Below are 24,495 nucleotides of genomic sequence, written 5' to 3'. Positions count from 1 at the left end.
CCGATTCATATTTTATAAAACAGATGGCAGGCTTTCAAAAAGATACAATTTATTGTAATAGATTAATTACCCAGGAATATAAAATACTTGATGAAAGATACACATGTGTGCATCAGCGATAATAACCCAATGATATGAGTGTTGTACGGGAGAAACTTCTCTGCATTTTTAATTAAAATTTACTGTTAATACTTCCATACTTTACTTTAGTCATTTTTTAATGCAGGACATTTACACTGATGTATTTCTAATATTAATCTCAATTGTCTCCCACTATTGTCATTGTGTGTGTTATGTGGTTAAATCAGTTAAATGAGTTATCTTGCAGGATCATGAGCATGTAGCCTAATTCTGCTAATAAAGAGCATCACCCAGTGAATAAAAAAACTGCATTTAACAGATGAAATGGAGGTGTGGTGTCGTTTATGTCACATGTGAAACAAGTTGCCTCAGCTTTGTGGTATTCTACTACGCTGGCTGTTGTTACAATACAACATTCACTCAATCATTCTTCCTCTGGTATTTTGGGATGGGCATGTACAACAGAAATATCCGACACATTAATTGTCTTGACATCATACAATGACATGACACGAGCAGACAGCGCACCACCAACTGGTAGGTCCAGTCTTTTTATTGTGTTCAAAGAGCCGCAGCAAGGGAAGAGGCTTTGTTTTTCTTCAATGAAGACTGTTCCACCATGGGCGTGGCTTCGCGGTGACGGAAGCATCTACTTAATCATGATTGGCTATCAGACGTATGGTCACGCTGTGGTCAACCAGTAACCTCGAACGTAACCTCCCGAAGCCCCGCCCCCTGTGGAAACGCTGCAACAAGTGCATTAATGATGCTCGGCAGCTTCAAGCCTCCCAAGAAAGAAAGACCTCTCTGAAACAGGAGCGAAATCATGAGCTTTTTTTTTTCTTGAGCAACGTCGGAAGATAACGCATGACTCAGTGTTTATTATTCTGCACGTACTTGACTACCATCAGGTTTTGCCGGTTGGAGGAAAGCGAAATTAAAAAAAACAAAAAAAAACACAAAAGCCTTGCGCAATTTCAGGAGAAGTTTATCAGTGAGCTCGGGAGTTAGCTCGAGTTGTTAGCCCCAGTGTGTCTTAAAGAAGTCCGACAGCCATTTGTCTCGACATGCTGCGGAGGTAACTAGTTAGCAGCGCACTTGTCGTGTTTTTTTTTTTTTGTTGTTGTTGTTTTTTTACCCGACATGTTTTTGCGAGAGGACGACGAGTGCGGGACAACAAGTGTGTGGAGCTCGGAGACCCCCAGGTTACTTCACTATGGCTAAACAACACAAACAGCTGTCGGTGTGAGAAAACACGGCTCAGGAGGACAACAGCAGCGACTATGAGCAGGGTGAGCAAACGTTTTCTTTTCTAATGTCTAATCCACAGCTTAAACAAGTGATAATATCATTGATTTAAATAATGTTGTCCCCCTCTTGTGTTCTTGTTTGAAATGGGACCAGTGGGGGTTATTGTGGTGCATTACAGCCTTGGTTGTTATAGTGATGTGGGAGATGCCAGGCTGTGCAGGGAGTTGGTGAAGGAGGGGTTGGGGCAACCTACTACAAAGAGCTTTATGGCCCAAAGAAAGTTAATTAATGCAGAAATAAATAAGCAGTTTGCCCCCCGAGTTCTTTAAGGGCTTAGAAAAGTGCTCAGTGTAATCCCCTGCCATAGCTCCTTGTTTTCAGATGCTGCTTCATTCTTTAGCATGTAGCTTCACTTACTGTATAGGAGTCTGCAGCCATCACTACAGTTTCCTCACTATTAATTATCAGGACACCATGGTTCCCTAGATGGACCTTTATACCAGAGGTTAACTGTGGTGTCTAGGTCACTCAGTGCTAACTATTCCCAGGTCACAGTCCTCTGCTTTATAGAGGATATATAAAATATTACCGTAGCAGAAATGAACAACTACAATATAATTTTACACCAGGCTATTTTCTCTTTCATATATGGTCGTAATTCTGCCTCATGGAGAGACAAGAGTGGGCTTTGTGTCTGTATTTTACAAACTTGCTCTGCATCTGTGTCCTTCATTAAGTCCATAGAGCAAGATATAACATTAACCAGCCATTTTTTAGTGCTTTGACTCAGTCAAAAATAATATTTGTGCCAGGGAAATACTGGGTATTCACGAACCGATTGTAGCCTCACCAACGTTTAAGATTGTCTCAGATCCCTATATGATAATTGTGGATTTGTGCTCTTGAGAAGCTTTCTGTTTTCATGGTTTTTAAATGTTGATGGAGCAGCCTTTTGATTCTTGTTGCTCCGTTGTCAGATGACACTGTTGACTGTTGACAACGAGGCTCAGTGGTGTTTTGTCCTCTCAAAGCCTTGTGCTCTGTGTGGTGTTAGCTTTCTTCTCTGTCTGTCTCTGTGACAGTCCACAGCAAGATCAGGTGAGTAAGTGGCTGCCTGTGACAGAGTGGTGACACTCCCTAGTACCTGTACTTCCCACGCTCTACAGAAAGGGGCGTGGACGTCTTCCATGCTCCTTCTTCTGCTAGATCAAAAATGAGGAACTAGGTCATGGACAAATATGAGACTTTGTCCAGGAAGCAGAACCGGTAGTATACTGTATGTGCTCACCTGATGCAGATGGGACATGTTTTCTCTTTTTAAAAACATGTGACCACAAAAGGTGACGTATTTCTTTTACCATTTAATTTTTCATCCTTAAAATGAGTGCACACAGGCCAAGTTGCCCCCTGCAGTCAAGTCCTGGTGGGCTGTTTTACAAGCTTTTGGTGTCACTCTCAGTCAGTACTGAAAAGCCTAGCTGTCGCCCTGATTAGGCTATCATGTGTAGATGAAACCAGTCCTGAACACAGACTGGTAAAGCTCCGCTAATCAGATTATTACTGGGATGGAAGAGGAATAGGCTATATACACACACAGGAAACATACACACTCCCACACACTGTTCTCTCATACAGTAGATTTCCTTAAGAGTTTTCTTGCTGACACTTCTAATCTTTGCTAGGAAGCAGGGTGCAAGGTCAGATAACAAGCATCAAGGCTAAAAAGATCTTAATATGGATTCAGATATTTAATACTTAATATTGAATGAAGAATGAAGTGTTTCTTAAACCTGTCAGATGCTTGTACGACCGCAAATTTATACTCATTCACTTGAAATACAAAATACAATGAACCTTTTCTCTAGGACCGAACATATGTGCAGCTTAAGTGTCACAGAACCCTGTTTACGCTCGCCGATTTAGCTAATCGGACAATCTGTTCATTAAAACATTATGGCGTGTCGTTTTGGGACATCCTAGAGGTATGTCTTCAACGCGTCTTCCTTCTTCACAGCTTTCATTCCTCACAGCTTTCATTCCTCTTGACAAAAAGACGACCGGTAAAGTGACAGCTTAGAAAGGAATGGCGTTGTTGCCCAGGGGTGCTTTCGTCTGTCTCGGAGTTAAGCCAGAGAATTGAAAATGACAGAAAATCTTACTTTCCCTTGATGCGCTCCGTCTGGTGGTTTTTCAATTTAATGCTCAGTTCATTTTGGCCTAATTAGTTTTATCCTAGCCTCAGGCAGGACATACCTTTGCAGAGGTGAACTATGTGTAGGAGGTCACTTATCATTATGCATTTATGGCTCCTTGCATAACCGCCTGGGTTTTTCTAGTCAAACAGGAAGGGAGTCAATGATTTAAATGCCTTCCTCCCCTGCCCAGCTCAGTGCTTACAAGCGTGTGAGTCCATGTGCGCATGGGCATGGGCTGTGCACTATGAGAAAAGATGCTCTAACTAATTGTGTTTTTGGAGTGCATGTTTTCAGCCCTTACGTGTTTATGTATCTGGGTGAGTGTTCATCCTCGTCTCTGGGAATCTAATCTGAGGCTGGCTCCAGCTGGATGCCGTGTGTGTGTGTGTGTGTGTGTGTGGGGGGGGGGGGGGGGGGGCTCCTCCCTGAGCTCTTAATTAACTCTGGACCAGGGCCCCAGTGCACCGCTCCCATCCAGAGCCTAGCAGGAGGAAGCCGGAGAGCAGCGGTGTTCCTGGTACAAAGGCAGAGCAAAGCTGATGTAGGAAAGTTCATATTAAACGTGACCTACATTCACTGACAGTAGGGTGTGAAATTAACATATGCGTAAGTAATATTTGTCTGGATGTTGAGACATGCATAGCTGTAGACAGTGACGTAGTAGATGTTTTTTTCAACTTTCTCCGGATTCATTTACATTAGTTAATTTTTCTGTCATTTCAGAATGCCAGTGCTTAAAATGGAAACTATTGATCTTTTGAGATAAATTGACAAAAAGAAAGCTGTGGTTAGCATTGCATCATTATGCATCGCCATACAACTGTTCCTGCACTGTGTATGTATAGCTTTTCATAATTTAGGAAACTGCAGTTGTCAGAGTTGTTTGTCTTGTAAATTTGCTTATGGATTGCCAACAGACCTGTCATTTCAACAGTGAAACAAGTTTGTCTAGCACATAAAAGCTAGCATTGTCATTGAGGTTAATGCATTCAGTCTAGACTAGAAAATACAATAAGGCCCATCAAGCGGTCATCAGTGTTGATAGTTTAAAGTTACAGAAACTAAGATACTGTAGAGTTCTTGGAGTATAAATCATATTGCATATGTTGAAGTCTGTGTTTTATTTTTGTGAAAGTCACCACCTGCGTTAGCTTGGTTCTGCACTGCCAAGTATTAGTAGACGCCAACTGGTCTGTGACAGTTGGTGCCAAGTTTAGGGTGAGGGCAGAAAGGTGTTGAAGGAGCACAGTAGATAGAAGGGCTGATACCCCGACGTAAGTATTCAAAACAAATACAAGCTGCTCAAGCTGCAGAAATGCTGTAGAAATGCCTTTTACTATCTCCTATCTTTCTGCTTGGAAGATAGATGGAGTAATCCCGTCTATTTTTCCAGCTGCTGCGCCAACGTGATTCTTCTAGCTGAGGAGGAGAAAGTACAAGAAGACAATTCAGTATAGATTTGAAAGCAGCACATTGTTCACGAGGGGTGTTTACTGTCTGTCAGCAGCGGTGCTTGGCAGCGGTGGCTCTGTGTTTACATAAGTGTTTGGCGTGATGGAGCGAGCTGCTTGAAGTGACAGCAGATTCCACAGAGAGTTTGACTGAGAAGGCCCATCTGCTGCTGAGCACGCATGAGCATGGGAGGTATGGGAACGTTCCAGGGTCCCTGCAGCTCTGTGCATGTACACAAAGCAGACAACGGAAGCAATGTTGGCTTCAAACCTTAAAAAATGCCCTCAGTTTGTGTTAGGGCTGAGTGATGCTGACACAATCACTTTTTTTTGTTGAATACCTGAACAATGATGACAATATATTGGAGCTGCCTGTTTGTCTTTTTAGGAGACCGTTTCCTTGCAAGAAATGTAAAATAATCAGCAGTAAATTAATTTTATTTGAACATCCCCCATTTAGCATTAATTGGCAATATATAAAAAAAGAATGAATGGTTTATAACCCACTGTAATGTAGTTTTAAATGTATATTGATGATGCAGTTAATCCCAGTTTTTATTACATGTTTATATTCTGCTTAAAATAAAGTGTTACACTGAATATAATGATAATCCATAAAATGGTTACATTTGACTGTAATTAAGAATATTTAAAGTAAGCATTTTTGCTATATTATAGTATTATCATAATAACCAAAACCTGAGATGGTTTCACACTAGGATATTAATAATGCAACCACATAATCCTATTCTGGAAAAATGGGGCATATTCGCTGGACTATTCTGGAAATTGGCAGACTGTATGGGATGATGATTTTATGGTCAATCAATGTACTATATTGTCATTATCATCAATTTACTGGTACTGTCGTCTTTATAGTCTATAGCATAGTACTTTTATAGTTCATTTCTTTACTCTTTTCTTATTTTAGATCATTTGTAAGTCAGTTGACAGCTGTATTAGTACTATGATGTGTAATGTCATTGCCCAGTCAAAACGGTTGAATTCAGTCATAAAGAAAACATGGAGATTTTAAAAACCAACATGAGGCCCTTTTCACTGAAGACATGTTTGACGCATCACAGTAGGAAAATGAATGAATGGTGCCTGAATTCCATTTAGCCACTTCAGTTTCAGGGTCCTGGTATTGTGCATGCTGACTCACTGTCACACTGTCATGGTTTACTGGGACTCTTGAATAGAACGGAGCCATTGTGAATGTTATTGGTAACATCTGTGCGTCTCCCTTTGACCAGCTAAATGTACCATGTGAAAAAGGACTATAAGTGTGAATTCCATGTAGGCAAACGCTGTGTATTAGGATAAAGAGTGAGAGAGCTGAAGACCACACAACCCTCCCTTTCACCGTCACCTCATCATCTAAAACGTAATCTGGAGAAAACCGGGCAATTTATTGCATTAATCACAATGGATTAGCAAGTTTCATTGCTTAGTCACGCTCACAAAACCCCACTTCAAAGGCTCAGCTGCATTTACCACTGCCCTGAATCACACACACACGCACACACACACGCACACACACACACACACACACACACACACACACACACACACACACACACACACACACACACACACACACACACACACACACACACAGCTGAACTTAGCACAACACCACCCCAATCTGGGCCTCAGCTTTCCGTTGACATTGAAATACAGCACCAAGGACAAATGCTTGTAGTGTTCTCTGTGATGATGTTTTAACCATCTCAATCCGGTCCGGTATTTTCGACATAGTAACCTTTGAATAGGACCATTAATTCTTCTGTAAAGCAACATGCAAAGATTTCTAAAATGAATCTGTTTGGTTTTGCAGGCAGAACAACAGGAGAGGGTCACAAGCGAAGACTCTCTCCCGTGCCTCCACAACTCTAAAGCTGACCCGCTCATCCGAAGCCGACCCCTCAGTGATATATACCCGTTCCACAGTCATACTGACAGAAGTGCAGTCCCATGTCTGCTCTCTGGGTGTGGCGCCCAAGTACAGCCGATGACTGCAGGTCCTGATGAAAACAGATTGAATGGCATCAACTCCTCCGCCTGGTCCAACCCTGTTATAGGTCAACCTGAGGGAAAGCCTTACTCCTCAAGAATTATGAGGCTTTTCTCTAACTCAAGGAAGGGCCCTGTCCCTGCTCTCACTCCAACCACTGACAGTCCCACCTCAACCCACAGCAATGACAGTGGCCCCCAGTCCTGGTCAGGACTTCCAGGGCTGGGGGTTGTGGACTCCTTCAAAAAACTCCGGTCCTCTGTGCTCCAGGGTATACAGAGTAAAGGGGCAGTTACCCATGATGGAGAACATGACCCATCAGATCAGGATATGGCTAATGGCACAGGTGTTGCCGAAACTGACCCTGGTCTACATGATGCAAAAAATAATTTAAAGTTTGCAGAAGGATACGGTGTGTCCAATGGAAATGTTGCCGGCCAAAAGTTGGCTTCGATGAGCCAATGTGGGTCAGATATTGAGGACTTTGATGATGAGGAAAATGATGGAGATGGTCTCACACGCAACACGCGATTATCCAGGAGTATCAGGAGAGCATATGGAGCAGGACGCATCTCTTTACTTGACACAGGCAATAGGAGACTAGCAGGACGCGGCACAAATGAAGCTACACACAGTCAGAATCTGGATCAGATATCCATGGTCAATGCCCAAACACAGAATATAAAAGAGAACACAAATGTGAAGGTACTGAGCAGACTGAGCAAAAGTGCAGAAAATCTTCATATATTTAAGGCACCTTTCAGACGCAAAGCACCATCTCCAGGACCTCTTTTGCTTCAGGAGGACCCCCAGAGGACTAATGCATCAAACGGGACACCACACATCCAGAGGACATCCAGTGCCTCCTCAGTGGACCTCCGGGGTCACGCTGCTAGCTGCAGGAAGAGCCCTGTGATGACCAAGGGGCCGATGCTGAAGCTAGTAGGTAGCATGACTGACCTGACTGTCCGACGCAGGCGAAGTCCCTCTCCGAGCCCCACCTCTCCGTCTCCCTTGTCACCCCTGACCCGTCTCCATGACGACTACTCCCGGCGCGTGCCTTGTCTAACAACCGGTGAGCGACAGCGCCGGCCCTCGCCCGTCAGAGCCCGGGTCATGTCCGTTGAACGCACCCCTCTGGTTCTTCTACAGCCTGATTATGATATAAACCCCCAGCAGCACCAGGTTCTTATCAGCCAGGTTTCTTCAGAGCCCCCAGAAGGAACAATACAGACTATATCTGATATCTCTGCTCATTATGAATCATTGACTGTGTCCACAACAAGTGGTTATAAAGCAGAATGGGATTCATCACCTCTCAGCAAGAAAGAGCCTTCCCACCAACAAGAACAGACTGAAGTCAACATGCTACTAAATGAGGTAAGGGAGGAAAATCCTGTGAGTAAAGATGACAGGGTGTCTGATTGTAATGTTTTTGTTGACAGTTTATTTTGCTCCACCTGTTCCTCTTTGCTTATTAGCACAGGAGATGCAGATATTCTGATACAATGCAGAACATGTGTACAGCAATAATGATGACATCAGTTTGGCTCTAGCTTTATGCAACCAGTGTCTTTGATCGCAAAGCTTTTCACTGCTTACAGATAAATAAAATGTGCTGCAGCTGATAGACATCAAGGTTGCAAAATGTATTCTATAACATTAGCAGCACCTTTATCATTGACTTCAAAACATGGGATTGGAAATCAATAGATTACAGGCTCTCTGTAAAGTTCCAAAGAGGAAGGAAGCACTGAAAGACAGGGGGGGGGGGGATGTGATGTCTTCCTTATAATCAAGAACAGCGTGATCATTAATGGATGCCAATCTTCCAGTTGGCATTGACCCTTGTCTTTGGAAATTAAGCATCACACGTCTTGGAAGTGATTTTATGAAGTGATCTTTGAATCTGGCATGATTCTAACTCTCTGAGATAAGTTCTCATATCAACGTGATGCTTGTCAGCATTGTGCTCGTATGCTAAAAAAGAGCTCGGTGTGTGTGTGTCCAAAGTCCCCTTTGGTGTCAAATAAATAATGACGTAGGCATAAATCGTCCTTCACTGTCCTTTTTCCTGTCAGTCGGGTATGATATACTGACTTCTGCTGCAGCAGGGTCACATGCTGAAGGCAGCTGTTCTGTGCTACCAGGCACACTGGAGAAGCAGAGTTAATGATTAGGCTTTGTTTATGATTAGTGGCCCTTGCGCAAAACAGCTCCATAGTCCTGTTGCTGCGGGAGGGTAGGCGGCTATGAGTGAGTACAGCCCCCGCCTCACGTCTCCCCCTTCCCTATAGTTTAAGCCCAGTGGATCAAAGTCCAGCACCATGGACACTGGGCCTATGACAGCAGGCAGCACCGCCAGGCAGACAGGAACCATAAACACACAGTTATAGTGAAATTAGTTTTTGTCGGAGTAGGATTTTGCCTTTGAAGATGAACCGGAAAAATCTGATTTGTTTACTTTAGAAATTAAGTGGTTTTTACTTGGCTCAAAAAGGACTTGGCCTTGGGGGCACAGGCCAGTCTGCGTTTGTGTGTGTTTGACAATGGTGCTCGTCCACTGTGTGCCTTTCCAGTGTATATGCCGGGGACCGGACCCAGATCGAGAAAACCTAGAGGTGAGAATTGATATCGCTAGCTGACTGACCGACTTATAACAACATTTTCCAAAAGAGTAACCATTAGCCAATATTTGACTGTTGAGTTTACAATACCTGCTGACATATATACAGAATGATAACATTTAATTGTGGAATATTTGTGGAATTTTTGTTGCAGTTCTTGTTTGAACTTGATAAGCATAAGGGTTTATTGTGTTCAGTATGTGAAGCCAATCACTGTGTGAACTAGAATACTTTCCCTTGATAATAAAGTTTCACACGAGAATCCTGAGAAACTCTTGTGGTTCTGCCTTGAGATCCAACCAAGACGGTTGCTGTTAGTTGGTACTTTTGTTTTTGGCAGTACCGTTTTGCTCAGTTTTTGATTAACAGACGGTCTTCCCAGCAGACTTGATGTTCTACATCTATGTGCATTGCAGCTCATTGAACAGGGGAGAAATCAATATTGTCCTTACTGAGTTTTAAACTGTTTCCTTTTGATCCATAGGCGACATCTGACCAACAAGTGCCAGAAGCACTTCTCCAATCAGAGGAAGTCTCTCCAACAACCAGCAGCACCCCTCCTATCTCTCAAACATGCCTCTCAGATTTACCCACATCACCCACAGATGCATCCACAGAAACATCCAAGCCCAGACGAAGGAGTGGGCGCCCAAGACCTCGACCCATCTCTGACTACGGGCAGACCCTTTCCAGGAAGCATTCCATTCCAGAGGAAGCGGCAGAACGGCATGCTGAAGAAAGGACAGCAAATACATCATTGCACAAAGACTGCAGTGCTAATGATGCATGCGGGAATGGAGAGAGCCCTGAGAACTGCAACATGTATGGAGATGTTCAAGGCATGAGGCAGCGTCCAACCTCAGTGATAGGAGTTGTGGATCTGTTCTCTCCTGATGCTGAGGAGAAGGATGACCGCTTTACTTCCGTAAGCCCTTACAGCTTATAACTACTAGAAGAGAAAAGGCTTAGTCTAATTCCCATCTTCTGTTTGTAAAGTGGGAATGTGGTTGTGTACATTTCTTTCAGTCAGTCATGTGAGGAATCCGGTTTGGCTTTAAGTTGTTGCAGTTGCCAGTGAGGGGATCCAACTTCTTGCTTCTGATGTGTTAAAAATACTGTATATCTGTCACATTGTAAGATAAGAAAACTATATTTTTCCTGCCACTACTAGCCATGCTAGTGGTGGTTTATCCTTTTTTTAAAATAGATTTTCACACAAAACCTGGATCTTTTAAAGGAAAAATAATTGATCATGGTCTTGGTTATGAATTTATTCTATCAAAGAGTCACCTGGTGGGTGGTGAAAGTCTGAGAAAGCGAGCGCTTCCTAAATCCCAGGATATTTTTTTCTTGTCTCCTCTCTGCAGCCCCTGTCTCGGCCGCCCATCCCCTCCCACCAGGTTCCCCCCTACAGAGCAGTGTCTGCCAGGTTGCGCCCCTCCACCCTCTCCCAGAGTACCCCCATCGGACTTGACCGCGTTGGACGGCGTAAGCTCCACAGAGTGCTCAGTGGTGAGAACTGCGGTTGTTGTTGACCACAAAATTTTAGTCTGTGGGAAAGCGCAGTCTGGGAATGTCAATAAGTGTGTCGGAGGAATATGTTGGTGTGAAGCCAGGTGCGGCTGTGCCTGCATCTGTGGCTTGTTTTCTGAATTATTTGAATCTTTCCAGAATGTTTTTAGCTCTGTTTATGTGTTGCAGATGGTGTGTCTCAGTGCTCGGCGACACTTGATGACAGCGTGAGTGAGGAGGAGGAGGGCAGCTTTGATGAGCTCACTGATGTCACGACCTACCTCCAGCCAGGGGTGGAGCTCTCTGTGCTCAACGAGGTATGGCTGAGGAGGGAAACTTGTCGTGTCGCATCACTCACAAACATATTCAGAGATGTGTACTGAATTTATGACGCATCATTTATCTTGTTTATATGCATGCCTCGTGAACAGCCATGTGCAAACGTTTTAGAGATGTTTGGCCGCAGCTCAGTAGAACAGACAACCACTGCAGTGACACAGTCTAAACATAATCGTACATGTTAGACATGGGCTTAGCCTGCATGTAATTGTATCTTTATCTTATCTCTATGTGTGCTACTCAGTGGATAAGCTCCGGCCAGACCGTGTATGCTGAGGCTCTCTGGGACCATGTGACCATGGAGGAGCAGGAGCTGGCCTTTAAGGCTGGAGACGTTATTCGTGTCCTGGAAGCCTCGCATAAGGACTGGTGGTGGGGCAGGGGGGCTGACAAGGAGGCCTGGTTCCCTTCCAGCTTTGTGAGGGTAAGTGGACTTCCTGACCTATGTGTCTTACACATGTTTGCTCTCCAGCAGCACAAGAAAAGACCCACAAACTGGCTTAGCTCCAAACAAACCTCACCAGCCCTCTTAACAGTGTGTGTGGAGGGGTTCAAACCTCAGAGGTTCAGCTGGTTTCTGTGGTGACCGGAGCTGATTGACAGTTAAGTCTTAATTAGGCAGGCTGTGGTAACCATGGTGAGGTTATTTGATTGTCAGATGGCCGTCTGCTGTGTAATTACTTGGAGCTGAATCAGTGTTGCCACACAAGAACTGGTTAAACCTGCACATGTTGTTATCATAGTGATGTGGAGTTTGTTTGTAATTTAAGTAGTTATTTTTCTCCCTTTTGTAATGATGATTATTTTGCCTATGAGCTGGAAATCTTTTTTACAAAAGTACAAAATTATATTAAGGGCCATTTTTATGATTTGATTTCTGCTCATGAGGCCCCATTGTGTGTTTGTGTATGTCTGTGGTGGGTGTGTTACAGGTGCGAGTGAACCAGGAGGACTCGAGTGCAGAAAGTGTGGAGAGTGTAGTGGACCAGGAAGATCCATCTCCCAGGGACACACACAGCGTTCAGCACAAGGAGCAGATGAGAACCAATGTAGTTCAGGAAATCATGAATACTGAACGCATCTACATCAAGCACCTGAAAGACATCTGTGATGTACGAGAGTCAATATTTACATCATCTGTTATCCTGTATTTAAACTAGATGTGATTCATGCCTTAGTGGTCTAGCACCTCCTGTTGGCCAGTGTTTGAGCTGTATAACTTCTGTCAGTCAGCATACTGTTTTTGTGTACCTTTCAGGGATACATCCGTCAGTGCCGTAAAAACCTGGACATGTTCACTGAGCTGCAGTTGAAGACCATCTTCAGCAACATAGAGGACATCTACAGGTTTCAGAGGCAGTTTCTCAGAGACCTGGAGAAGAAGTACAACAAAGACCAACCACATCTCAGTGAAATAGGCTCTTGTTTTCTCTTGCAGGTAAAGGCCACAAAACCTTCTTCACTGAACTTAATCACTCTGTAACCTGATTCAGTTGAATTCCTGAATTGAATGTCTCTGTTTTTTCCAAAGGGAGAGGGCTTCTCTATCTACTCAGACTACTGTAACACTCATCCAGCAGCCTGTGCTGAGCTTCAGCGGCTCATGAAGTCGGGCAAATATAAGCATTTCTTTGAGGCCTGCCGGCTCCTCCAGCAGATGATCGACATTTCCATTGCAGGTTTCTTGCTCACGCCTGTCCAAAAGATCTGTAAATACCCCCTGCAGCTAGGAGAACTGCTTAAATACACCCCCAAAGACCACAGGTATGTTTCTGGATATTCATAACTTCACTATCTATACTCATCTTTTACTACTTGAGCTTTATGTACATTTTGAGCATCTTTATATCACTATTTATACTCTGGTGGAGGCATGCAAAGATCATACTTTTACTGTACTCCAACCATTATTTCAAACCTCCCTGTACTAACATGTATACAAAATACTATACAGTATATGGGCCATAAGCAATCTACTTCCGTGTTGACACTGTTGGTCACTTCCGGACCCAGCCCTGCTTGTCGCTTTGGATACATTAAATTCTATAACTACCACATCTTATGCCCGTTGATCACATAATAAAGATACTTTGACTCGATTAAGCATTTGTCCTTGTGGCATAACTTTACCTTGGCTGTACACTGAAAGCTATAAGCAATTAGCTTCAATGACACTTAGTGTGTTAAGTGTCAACTGACATTAATAATACTAATTCAATAACTGTAAAATGGTCCTTTCATTCGTTCACCTTAAATAAAGAATTCATGGCGGTCCCAATAGTTTGATTTCTTACTTTTCCATGACTGACATTGATACAGTGTGTTACTACAAATGGAAATGTCCCTTCTATACATCTTTTATGTGTAAGGTGGACCCTTTGCTCACTGTTCCTCTGCTGATTTATTGCAGTGACCACAGCGGAGTGAGCAAAGCGTATGAGGCTATGAAGAATGTGGCCAGTCTGATAAATGAGAGGAAGAGACGGCTGGAGAGTGTCGACGCCATCGCTCACTGGCAGGTGGCAATTCTACGCTGGGAGGTGATGATGATTAATCAATATTCTAACAATTTGTACTCAGGCTTATTTTAACCAATAACCAATTTGTTTTACCAACCTTCTGTAAAGAATATTAAATATATTGTATAAATCTTTTGCTTTGGTGTCTGTTGTAACAGGGGCCTGATGTGCTGGAGCGCAGCTCAGAGCTGATCCACTCTGGGGAGCTGACTCGAGTCATCCGACAAGGCAAAATGCAACAGCGCAGCTTCTTCCTGTTTGACCACCAGTTGGTCTTCTGTAAAAAAGATGTCCTGCGCAGAGACCTGCTCCACTACCGTGGACAGCTGGATATGGACCAGACAGAGGTGGTGGACGTGCCTGACGGGCGGGACCTAGACCTGGGCCTGACCCTAAGGAATGCTCTGCGCCTGCGTGACGCCTCCACACTGGAGTTTGTGTGTGTGTTGTGCTGCAGGAAGGCCCAGGACAAGCAGAGGTGGTTACAAGCCTTTGCCAAGGAGAGATACAGAGTCAAGGAAGACCAAGAGATGGGTGAGTCGTGCTGAGTTCCTTTCATTCATGATGCAAAACGACGGCTTTGGGTAGATGTCTCTCACATAGTGAACAGGGTAAAAAGAATGTTTGAAGAAGGTACTGGTTGGAAATATTTTGACCTGAAGGTGTACTTGTGTGCGTTTCTTGGCAGGAATGGAGATCAGTGAAGAGCAAAGAAAACAGGCCATTGTTAATGCCAGAAGAGCCAAACAGAAGAAGAGCAAGAGTAAGGGAATATATATTTTTTTGCACTCTTCATTTCAGTTTTATCACATTTTATCCTAATTTTAAAATATTGTTTTGCCTGTTCACCTTTTAGCCATTGGTTACTCTGGTTCTGTCCCACCGCACCACCAGAACCTTCACCCACTTCACCAGCGTCACATCACCATTCCAACCAGCGTGCCTCAGCAGCAGGTCTTTTCATTGGCCGAGCCCCCAAAACGAAAGCCTTATCAGCTGTTGTACAGCATCACCCGCAACGCCTTTTTCAGGAAATGAGGCTTTGCTCCCTCACCTTTTTTCTTCTCCCTGTGCATGTTCAGAACACGCCCAAGCCGTCCTCAAGACTCAAAGAACACTTTATTTTTTTCCTGTATGTTTTTTTTCTGCCCATGAATGTACCGTCAACTTCTGTTTTTGTGCCTTGTGTGTCCTATTTGTTTGTTTTTGTTGCATTGTGAAGTTCAGTGCCTATGATTTTGGAAGGGCCATCACAAAAGTGTTAAAATACTGACTGTCTGTTTTATTGGTGTGTTAAAGATGCTGCTCACTCAATAGGACCCCCCCCCCCCCCCTGTCTTTTTAATTCCAACAGAAATATTTTTAATGTTATTATGACAACAGTGTATGTTCTGCTTTTACGGTGAAACACATGGTTTTAGTTTATTTCACAGAGGCTGGACCCTTTTTTTGCTGCAAGTCTGTCAACTCTGAGCACACAACAGCCAGAGGATAAAATTAACTGACACAGTCACCTACTTTGTTAACCCTGTAAATAAAAGTCTTGTACAAGCACACCTAACAAGAATGTTGTCACTTTAAGATAATTCTGTTTGCTAATCCGGTTGTTTTTCTTTTTATTGACGAGCAAACACAATTAGACTTTGTTTGTGGCTGTTGAGTATTAGTTTGTCTGAATTTAATAGAAGGCAACGGTAGAGGTTAATGAATGAAACATTAGCCATAGGAACGGAGGAGGTGCGTTTTCTCCAACACCAGGATCTGGTTTCACGCACCTGTCGACTGTGCATTCAAACACTGTTGTGTGGCTCTACGTCTGTGCGTCTGCTGTTTCTTTCATGGGGCAGTTTTCGTTCTGAAGGAAGACAAAATGGATCTTAAAAAGCAGAAATCAGGAATTAGATGATAGTGTCTTGAAGGGATGCCTGTGTCATGGGCACAGAGGGCGAGGAGAACAAGACAAGCGGCGCGGATGATGCATGTCAACCGGATGCTGCCAGTGTGAGTGAGATATATCCATAATCTAGTGCTGTTTTTGTAGAAGCACCATGACTTGTACTACAATATTTTAAATCCTCCTGTCACATTTTAAATTGGGAATAAAGCTGTTTCTCCAGATTAAACCCTGGAGATTGGACTTTACCCAACATCAAAACCTTTTAACACATCGTCTGTCATGTTGTTTGATTAAATGCATAAAATAGATTAAAAAAAATGTTCCCGTGGGAATCTATATCTTTCTAACTTGTGATGGATTGAGTGCCGCTTGCACAGTATGGGATGACACCGAATGAATAATATATGTGCTTTGGGTAACTCAATGAGAGCAGAGTGCTGCATCTGATGGAGTTATGTTGCTGCCAGCATTCTTCACAAGCTACAGTGACCATTAATGGAGCGTTAGCACCAGTAGACACCAGGTTACATCATTTTTGGCAGATCAACAGCTTAAAGTGATGCTTTTGTTATGAACATTGATGTTTTTTCAGTGCATGCTGGGAACTTGTACGATTGAAACACTTGCCCATCCATGTCTCTGCATTTGGAATTGTTTAGCATTTTGTTTAGCCTACTGTAATCTAAACTGTCTGACCTGGATAAGGTACAGTGATAAGAGAATAATGGTGGAGACAAGGTTATGGCCTCTTGATGTTTCCCAGATAACTTAACCTACTTCAAAGAGAGCCAGCATTGCTCTCTTCTGTCCTTTTGTCCTTTACTCTGAATCCTGAGAGCTCAGACCCTGAGTGAGTGGTCTACAATATCAAGAGACATTTGCTTGTGCTTTTCATACCATTTCAACATCATTAACCAAATCCCTATTCGAATCCACACGGATTGAACTGACAAGTTGAAAAGGGCAAGTAGAATTCACTGCTACCATGATGGCTCATTTGCATTAGCGAATGAACGTGTCCCCTCTCCTGGCTGTAGATTGCAGATGTGTCTGTGGAGGTGGCCACAGTTGACCACACTCTACAGGAGGTCCGCACGAAGTACAGGAAGACTAGACGGAAGCCCAAGGAGCTCACAAGGCTCTGGGCCCGTCTGTTGAGCATCCCACACCTCGCCGTCATCATCGCAGCGGTGGTGTTTGTGGTGGTGACTATCATGTGGTCGCTGCTGTGGGTCTTCTTATGTAAGTGAGAGAATTATTCTTATACTTGAAGGAACACTTCACCCTCAAAATGATCATTTGTATATCAAGTACTCACTTCCTGTTGCCTTGAATTCTTGAAGAAATGTCAAAGAATATAAATAACAGGGGGCCCCTATTTCAATTCATTTTTGGTTCTTGGATATTCATTTTAAGGGTGATGTTTTATTCTAATTTTTACAAAGAAATATGTATCGATACATTCCAGCATATTATTACAATGACCTATAATGACATAGTTTTTCACTTGACTTCCTTAGTTCGCAGGGAAAGTAACAGTGGAGCGTATTTTGCCGGGATGTTCCGTGTTGCCAACGTGGAGTTTATCCCAGAGTACCGCCAGGCAGAGTCCCATGAGTTTGTGTCCATGGCAAACAAAATACAACATGTGGTATGCATCGCTGTTACCCTGTTATTTAAATGATGATTAGTGCTGAACATGAGTTCTGAGAGAGTCTTACTGTTAATTGCTGGTGTCTCGTAGGTGAGCAATGTGTACAAGGTGTCCTCTGTGGCCAGACTCTACAAGCAAGCTGTCATTTCAGACCTCAGGTACAGTGTGAGTCATCATCATGAAGCATAAAGAGTTCCAGCTGATATTGATGACTCAGTTTGTGCTTTAATTGCAAATTCAAGCATCAACACGCATTTGTGAGTGTGCCGCAACACACACCGTTTTTAAAGGTTTAATGTAAACTCTTGTTTTCCTCACCCAGCAACAACGATAAGGGCGGTGTACTGGTTCACTTCTGGATGGTGTTCGTGGTCCCTCGATTGAAGAGCCCAGCAGTGTGTGAGGATTGTGTAGGAGCCATTTTCAGGGACTCCGTCCACATCAGCATGAAGAACAGGTCGTCTGTAGGCTACCTGCTGGGTCTCCCGGTGGATATAGACTCCATCCTCATCAATGGTGTGTCTGTGTGTGTTTACATGTGCATCCTAAAAGTGTGTATCAGTGCAGAGATTGATTACCGTGTCCTCCTGCAGCTGTGCAACGGTCAGATTATTCATCAAATGCAGCAGGTAGGTAATAATTCTTATTAATTAGTTACACTGTATGTCATAGTGTACTTAGTGTACCCCCCCCCCCCCCCTCTCCTCCCAGGCTCACAGTGTGTAGATAAACTTTATGCCAACCTTCCTGGGGCGAGCGTCCCTTTAAACGTCTTCTCGTCATGGGGCGGTGTGAATTGCCACGTAAAACTCACCGCTGTCCCGGGCTCTCTGATCCGTCTGACCATCGCCTCGTTCCTCATTGAGCCCAGCGACTGTGTGTATGATGCACTGACTGTGTACGACGCTCTGCTGCCCATGAGAGGGCGCATTCTGCACAGGTGAGTCCACAGACATTGCTCTCCCTCTGCGATAAGGCCGGCATGTTGCCTACATGATACGTTTTCTACATATTAAAGCAAGCAGTCCATAAAGGCTTCTTAAATCCTAATATACTAAAGTGTATCTCTTTGCTGCAGGCTGTGTGAGCCAGTGTCAAGCTCCTTCTCCCTGGTGTCCACTTCTAATGTCATGTTGCTGTCCTTCAGAATGACTAGTGGCAACAAGAGCTTCAGAGGACACTTTGAGGCCATTGCTGATGAAAGTATGACGCATTTGTGTTGTTACTTTATATGCTGGTGGTTCCTCAAAGTGCTTATTCCCTTCTTAAATATGAGTATTTGTTTAGGGGAATGATGGGGTAACACATCTTCTGACCTCTGAGATTTAACTTGAGAGCACTTTGGGAAGTGCTGGCTGGGGGTAAAAGTATAATTCTGTCTGTCTCTCTCAGTGTGTATGTCTCACATTGAGACCAAATCAGAGCCTGACATCACTGGTCAAATCTACAGCCCCTTCCACCCCAGCCTGCTGCCGCCACAGTGCTTCTGCTCCTGGAAGTTTGAGGTAGAGCGTACACACATACCTGACTGGTGAAACTGTGGTTGAGTTTTTCTTATCCACTGTCTTCAAATAGCTTTCACTGATTGTCTATTCTGTATGTTCTTGTTGTTTATTCTAGACCCCTAACAAGGCTTTAGGAGTTGCCCTGCACTTTCAGAACTATGTATTGAAACCAAAGGGCATGAAGGGCTGTGAACACGGCTGGTGGAAGGTCAATGAAATCATGTACGTGGGTACAGCTGCATGCATATAAAGGAAGCTTTCTAGGAAAAATCCAACTTCAAAAACAAAATTTACACTCAACTATTTCATATTATTTTGTCCATTTTTTATTTTTACATAATCTACAACCATAGGCAATGTCTGTTGATATATTATTAGGAGTTATTTTCTATTCAAGTGTGTATTTGCTTCATCCCACAACAACATCCTATGCTGGTTTATTGACCGTTGTTTTCCCTCTGCAGTTTCTGTGGCAGCTACGTGGGACACCGCACAGTGTTTCGGATCGCCGACCACGGCCCAGAGGTTGAGTTTCGCTGCAGCTCGCGTAACTCTGTTCAGCCTTTTCAGGCGTCTTACGGCAGCTTCAATATCAGCCAGCGTAAGCACTGCAGGCCCAGAGCACCACTCATTATAAAAGTCTGGATACACTGTAGGAAATTACAGTTCATATGTGTTGAATTGAACTTTAGTGTGGATGTGAGCCTTTAGTTTTTTTTGAAGTCAAAATATACTTGACAGAGAAAACATTGGATTAATAGAATTAAATACTCTTTATGGGCATTATGAAACTTCATATGAACCTGTTTTAGAGAAGATGAAAGCAATTAACTACATTTACTCTGTCTTATTGTGTTGTGGTCTCTGTTAGTCAGTAGAGTGGAAATAAGCACTTCCGTATGTATCTTTGTCTCTATAACCTCTCTTTCTCTACTCATGTGTGCGCCAGCCTGTCCAGAGAGCCACTTCCTATGCTCCACAGGACTTTGTGTGGAGAAGAGTCGACGCTGTGACGGCCTGGATGACTGCCAGGATGAGAGTGACGAGGTCTTCTGCTGTAAGTTGTCCTAGTTTCCAAAGTACTGGTTGTTTAACAGAACGAATACCACTGCATTGTAAGAAATGTTGCATATCTTCACAGCGAGGCCGACAAAGAACTGTGGTGGCAACAGTCCTCTGCATCCTTTGTTTGTATGCAATGGAGAGACAGACTGCACCAATGGAATAGATGAGATCAACTGCACACAGGGTATGCATTTTAATAATTGATATTCATGCCTTTTCAACCTTTAACCATTAATAATTGCAATATGTTCTCCACTTTTGTTAGAAACGACCTGCTCTGCAATCAGGTATCACTGCAACAGTGGCTCCTGCATCCTGAAGAAGAACGCAAAGTGCGATGGCGTTCATGACTGTCAGGACCACAGTGATGAGGCCGATTGTGGTGAGGGCTCTGCATTACCTGCTCCATGTGCACATCTTGAAGTTGCAGAAAAAAAGAAAGAAAAAAGTTTGATAACTTCACTACAAATTTGTTTTTTTATCATAATCCAACATCCACCCTTTTGCTAGCATTGGATCTTGCAACTTCTTCATCTTTAAAGTGGCTTCAGTGCCAACACGTATAGGAGTATGATAAATGTTGAATCGTGGAAGTAAGATGCTGTTACAAATGTTATTTCCTCCATCTTTTTATCTTCACATTCAAGTGTAACTTCACCCCCAGGTCTGAGCTTAACTTGATAATTTTGAAACATGCAACAAAGTGTGCAGAGGGCTCAGAGGGGGGGAAGAGAGAGGGCAAGGGGAAGGAGGCTTCAACCTGGGATTAGAGGGGGTTAAAAATTTTAAATTTGATGACATAGAGACGTCCCAACTGGTCGACTCTACCCCAGCATTGAACTTTCAAGGTTAGAGCTGATTTATAACAGTAGGGGGCGTGTTGAGTCATTTTCAACCCATGAAATGCCCATTTTTATACATTAGGTGAGAAATATCAAGATTGTTGTATTGCATTATATTACAGTCATACTATGATTTAGTTTACAGCTCAAAAAACATGTTTAAGTGTGCAGTACCTATTTGTTTGTTTTACTACCGTCATAATTATTAGATGCTATCTGTCAGCAACGCATCTTTGAGTTGTTGCACTCCAATAAAAACTAGTTGAATGATTAATCAACCAAAGCCACGATCACACACATTTGGTTATGTCCCACCTGAATTGTTGGCTCACGATGAAGCAGTTCATAGTGATTATACTGCCGGTTCTCTGCCAGATCCTTCATGTGGCTTCATGAGAATGGTGGTGTTATTTTATAATCCAATGGGCAGCATGCTCCAAACCTGCTGACCTGCAGCGCTGAGTTGACCCAGCTGTATTGGCTCCCTCTTTTAGCTGTTATATTATCATGATGGGGTCTCAAGGTGATGGGAAAAGGCTTGTCTTTGATCATTCACTGATACCGGGTAATACAGTACATGCACATGAAAGGTCTGCTTTTTAATAAGGCGGCTGCAGACCTGTCTGTCATGGTGATGACTCAGCGTATCAGCATAGAAAACACACACTCATACTGTAAACTTTGATACAGGGACATTGTGAACATATAAATCCCTAATAGATCTATAAACTGCACATAATCATAATAATAGTAATAACATGTATGGTTTTGTGGCTCTCACTGAGGGATACTCTTTTGTTAGAGGCAATAATGTCTTGAATGTTAGCTACAGTATGACGCAATATGTAATATTCTGCACATGCATATGTACTGTGTTCTGCGCGCCTTTTATGATAAAACCGGAGTCCAGTATAATATAAGCAGTCTAACAGAATCCCTCACTGTGTGCTCCTCAGCCTGCGGTCGTCCCTCCCTGGTGAAGAAGGTGGCTTCATCTGCAGGACCTGTGCGTATCGTGGGCGGAGACAACTCTGTGGAGGGGGAGTGGCCGTGGCAGGTCAGCCTCCACTTCTCTGGTCACCTGTACTGTGGTGCTTCTGTCCTCTCCTCTGATTGGCTCATCTCAGCAGCACACTGCTTCAGCAAAGAAAGGTCAGTCGTCTCACCGCTGATTAACAGCATCCTGTTATTCTTTTATCATCACTGTAATGGCTACTGTATGTAAAAGAAAAAATCATACCAATCAGCAGGTCTGCTTTTACTGATAACACCTGTCACACTATGCCTTTGTGTGGACATAAGTGTCCTTCATCCTTGTTTTTATATGAATGCATTTTTCAGATACCTGAAGACATAAAAGTATGCAGTATTTCACCAAAAAATGAAAGCAAAACGGGCAAAAAAAGAATTGTGTTACAAAAAGTAGTTTTATTAATCTATAACCTTGTGTGATCACATTTATCTTAAAAACCACTTGCGGGGTCCTGACCCTCAGGCTAGGAACCACTGTGTCATGATAATGTGTCAAAAAAATAATAAACAGATATTATTATTAAATTGCCCTCATAGGGGAAAAAAATTATGATAAGTGTTTTTATTGAATATAGTACAGAGCAGATTTCTACCTGATCATGTGATTATAATAAAGTAAAGTGTCCTGAGATAACTTTTGTTATGATTTGGCACTATAAATAAAATTGAATTGAATTGAATAATAGTGACACAATTATAACAAATTAAATAATACTAGTAATTAATATTCGCGCCTCATCAGATAAAAAAACAAAAACATTTTAAACAACAATGACCAGATGATGATGATGATTTATGTACCTCATCTGGCAGTTTATTTTAACACTTTGAACAATTTTTTTTATCACATTTGAACCTATTTATACAACATTTCATCATATAATGAAATATTAATAATACATTTTAAATATATATATTTATATATTTATATATAAATCGCTTTTGGCTCATAGTATTGATTTTATGAACATTACTGTTAATATCAACATATCTGTTTTAATTATAAACAGAATAATGTACAAAGGTATCCCTGACCTCCATCTCCACCAGGTTGTCTGACCCACGTCACTGGAGCGCCCACCTCGGCATGCTGACACAGGGCAGTGCCAAACACGTGGCAGAGATCCAGCGGATCGTGGTGCACGAGTATTATAATGCATACACGTTTGACTATGACATCGCCTTGCTGCAGCTGAAGAAGCCCTGGCCTCCCTCCCTCCGCCCGCTGGTCCAGCCTGTGTGCCTGCCACCTTCCTCCCACACCGTCACCGACAGCCACCGCTGCTTGGTCACCGGGTGGGGATACCGCTCTGAGGAGGGTGAGCAACACCTCGGATAGAGCTCAGTTACTTTCATACTTTAAAGGTCCCATAAAGTAAAAACAAAAATATAGTTTTTTTTTTATTAGCAGGTTGAAGTGCAATATAAATACTGTGAAAGTAACAAAACGCTAAATCTGCAGAGAAATGCTCACAGCCTGTATTCATAAACTGTGCCTTTAAACGAGCCGCCAGGACTTCTGTACGGTTGTGATGTCACAATTATACTATTTACGTGTAGAAAGTGCCGCTACAGTGCTTTTACAGTCATTCCCCTCCTACATTGATGGTGCAGAGATGCTGAGAGTGCAGATGCAGAAGTCCAAGAATTTCTGACCAATCAGAGCAGATTGGGCTTTTTTGGGAGGCGTCTTAAAGAGACAGGCGCTAAAACAGAGCGTTTCAGACAGAGGGTGAATACAGACAGACAGTATGAGGAAAATGTGTGTTTTGAACATTAAAGCATGTACACATGTTTTAGTAGAAAGTCAAAATAAAAGTACAAACCTGAAAATGAGCACATGGGACTTTTAATATCCTTGAGGGAGTTTGTCCAGGTTATGCAATGCTCTATAAACATCACAGTAATAATAAAGTAATAAAAACTGAATGTTACAGTATTTAGGTACATGCTCCTGTGCTTCTGTTCTAGCTCCATCTGGGATCTAAGAGAGCATCTGTATAAGCTACTACTTTTGCCAGCTTAAAGCCCCTAAAATGTGTAATTATTATTATTAATGTGTAATTATTGTATCATGATCTATGTCCACATCTTGCCCCCACTGCAGACAAAGTGCTGCCCCCAGTACTGCAGAAAGCAGAGGTATTCCTTCTGAGCCAAACTGACTGTAAGAAGAGCTACGGACCCATCTCCCCTCGCATGCTGTGCGCCGGGGTCCCTTCTGGAGAGCGGGACGCCTGCAGGGTGAGCTCAAATTTGACTGAATCACCCATAATCACCTGCCTTTTAAGTTATACTCGCTGATGTTAAGCCTTGGTGCTCTCTTTGTGTCTCAGGGTGATTCAGGGGGTCCTCTGTCCTGTCAGGCACCAGGCGGTGGTCGCTGGTTCCTGATTGGCATCGTCAGCTGGGGGGCGGGCTGTGGCAGACCAAACCTGCCTGGGGTCTACACCAGGGTCAACAAGTTCACCTCCTGGATCTACAGCCATATCAGCTGACATGATGAAA

The 24,495-nt window shown here is 43.1% G+C and overlaps 2 protein-coding genes across 2 annotated transcripts; both read left to right on the top strand.

The window, feature by feature from the left end:
• Positions 1-963: 963 nt before the first annotated feature.
• On the top strand, positions 964-15,465 carry spata13 (spermatogenesis associated 13). Its single transcript, XM_083935887.1, has 13 exons — positions 964-1,373; positions 6,819-8,375; positions 10,107-10,547; positions 10,990-11,134; positions 11,324-11,451; positions 11,718-11,897; positions 12,406-12,585; positions 12,732-12,911; positions 13,005-13,237; positions 13,884-14,013; positions 14,151-14,526; positions 14,681-14,755; positions 14,849-15,465. The coding sequence occupies exons 1-13, from the start codon at positions 1,365-1,367 to the stop codon at positions 15,028-15,030; spliced, it is 3,816 nt and encodes a 1,271-aa protein (XP_083792013.1). The 5' UTR covers positions 964-1,364; the 3' UTR covers positions 15,031-15,465.
• A 459-nt stretch (positions 15,466-15,924) lies between these two features.
• On the top strand, positions 15,925-24,485 carry tmprss7 (transmembrane serine protease 7; the record flags this gene model as incomplete). The annotated part of the gene is made up of 18 exons (XM_083936520.1): positions 15,925-15,993; positions 16,927-17,131; positions 17,410-17,540; positions 17,634-17,701; positions 17,866-18,059; positions 18,137-18,172; positions 18,255-18,483; positions 18,622-18,746; positions 18,936-19,048; positions 19,164-19,270; positions 19,513-19,649; positions 19,998-20,105; positions 20,190-20,297; positions 20,379-20,495; positions 21,912-22,107; positions 23,038-23,306; positions 24,095-24,231; positions 24,324-24,485. The coding sequence occupies 18 exons, from the start codon at positions 15,925-15,927 to the stop codon at positions 24,483-24,485; spliced, it is 2,511 nt and encodes an 836-aa protein (XP_083792646.1).
• Between the last annotated feature and the right edge of the window lie 10 nt (positions 24,486-24,495).

The sequence above is a fragment of the Echiichthys vipera genome (genome assembly GCF_963691815.1).
Source record: "Echiichthys vipera genome assembly, chromosome: 21".
In the NCBI taxonomy this organism is placed as follows: Eukaryota; Metazoa; Chordata; class Actinopteri; order Perciformes; family Trachinidae; genus Echiichthys; species Echiichthys vipera.
Note: the sequence above shows the minus strand (reverse complement) of the source record. Positions and strands in the feature narration are given on the sequence as shown.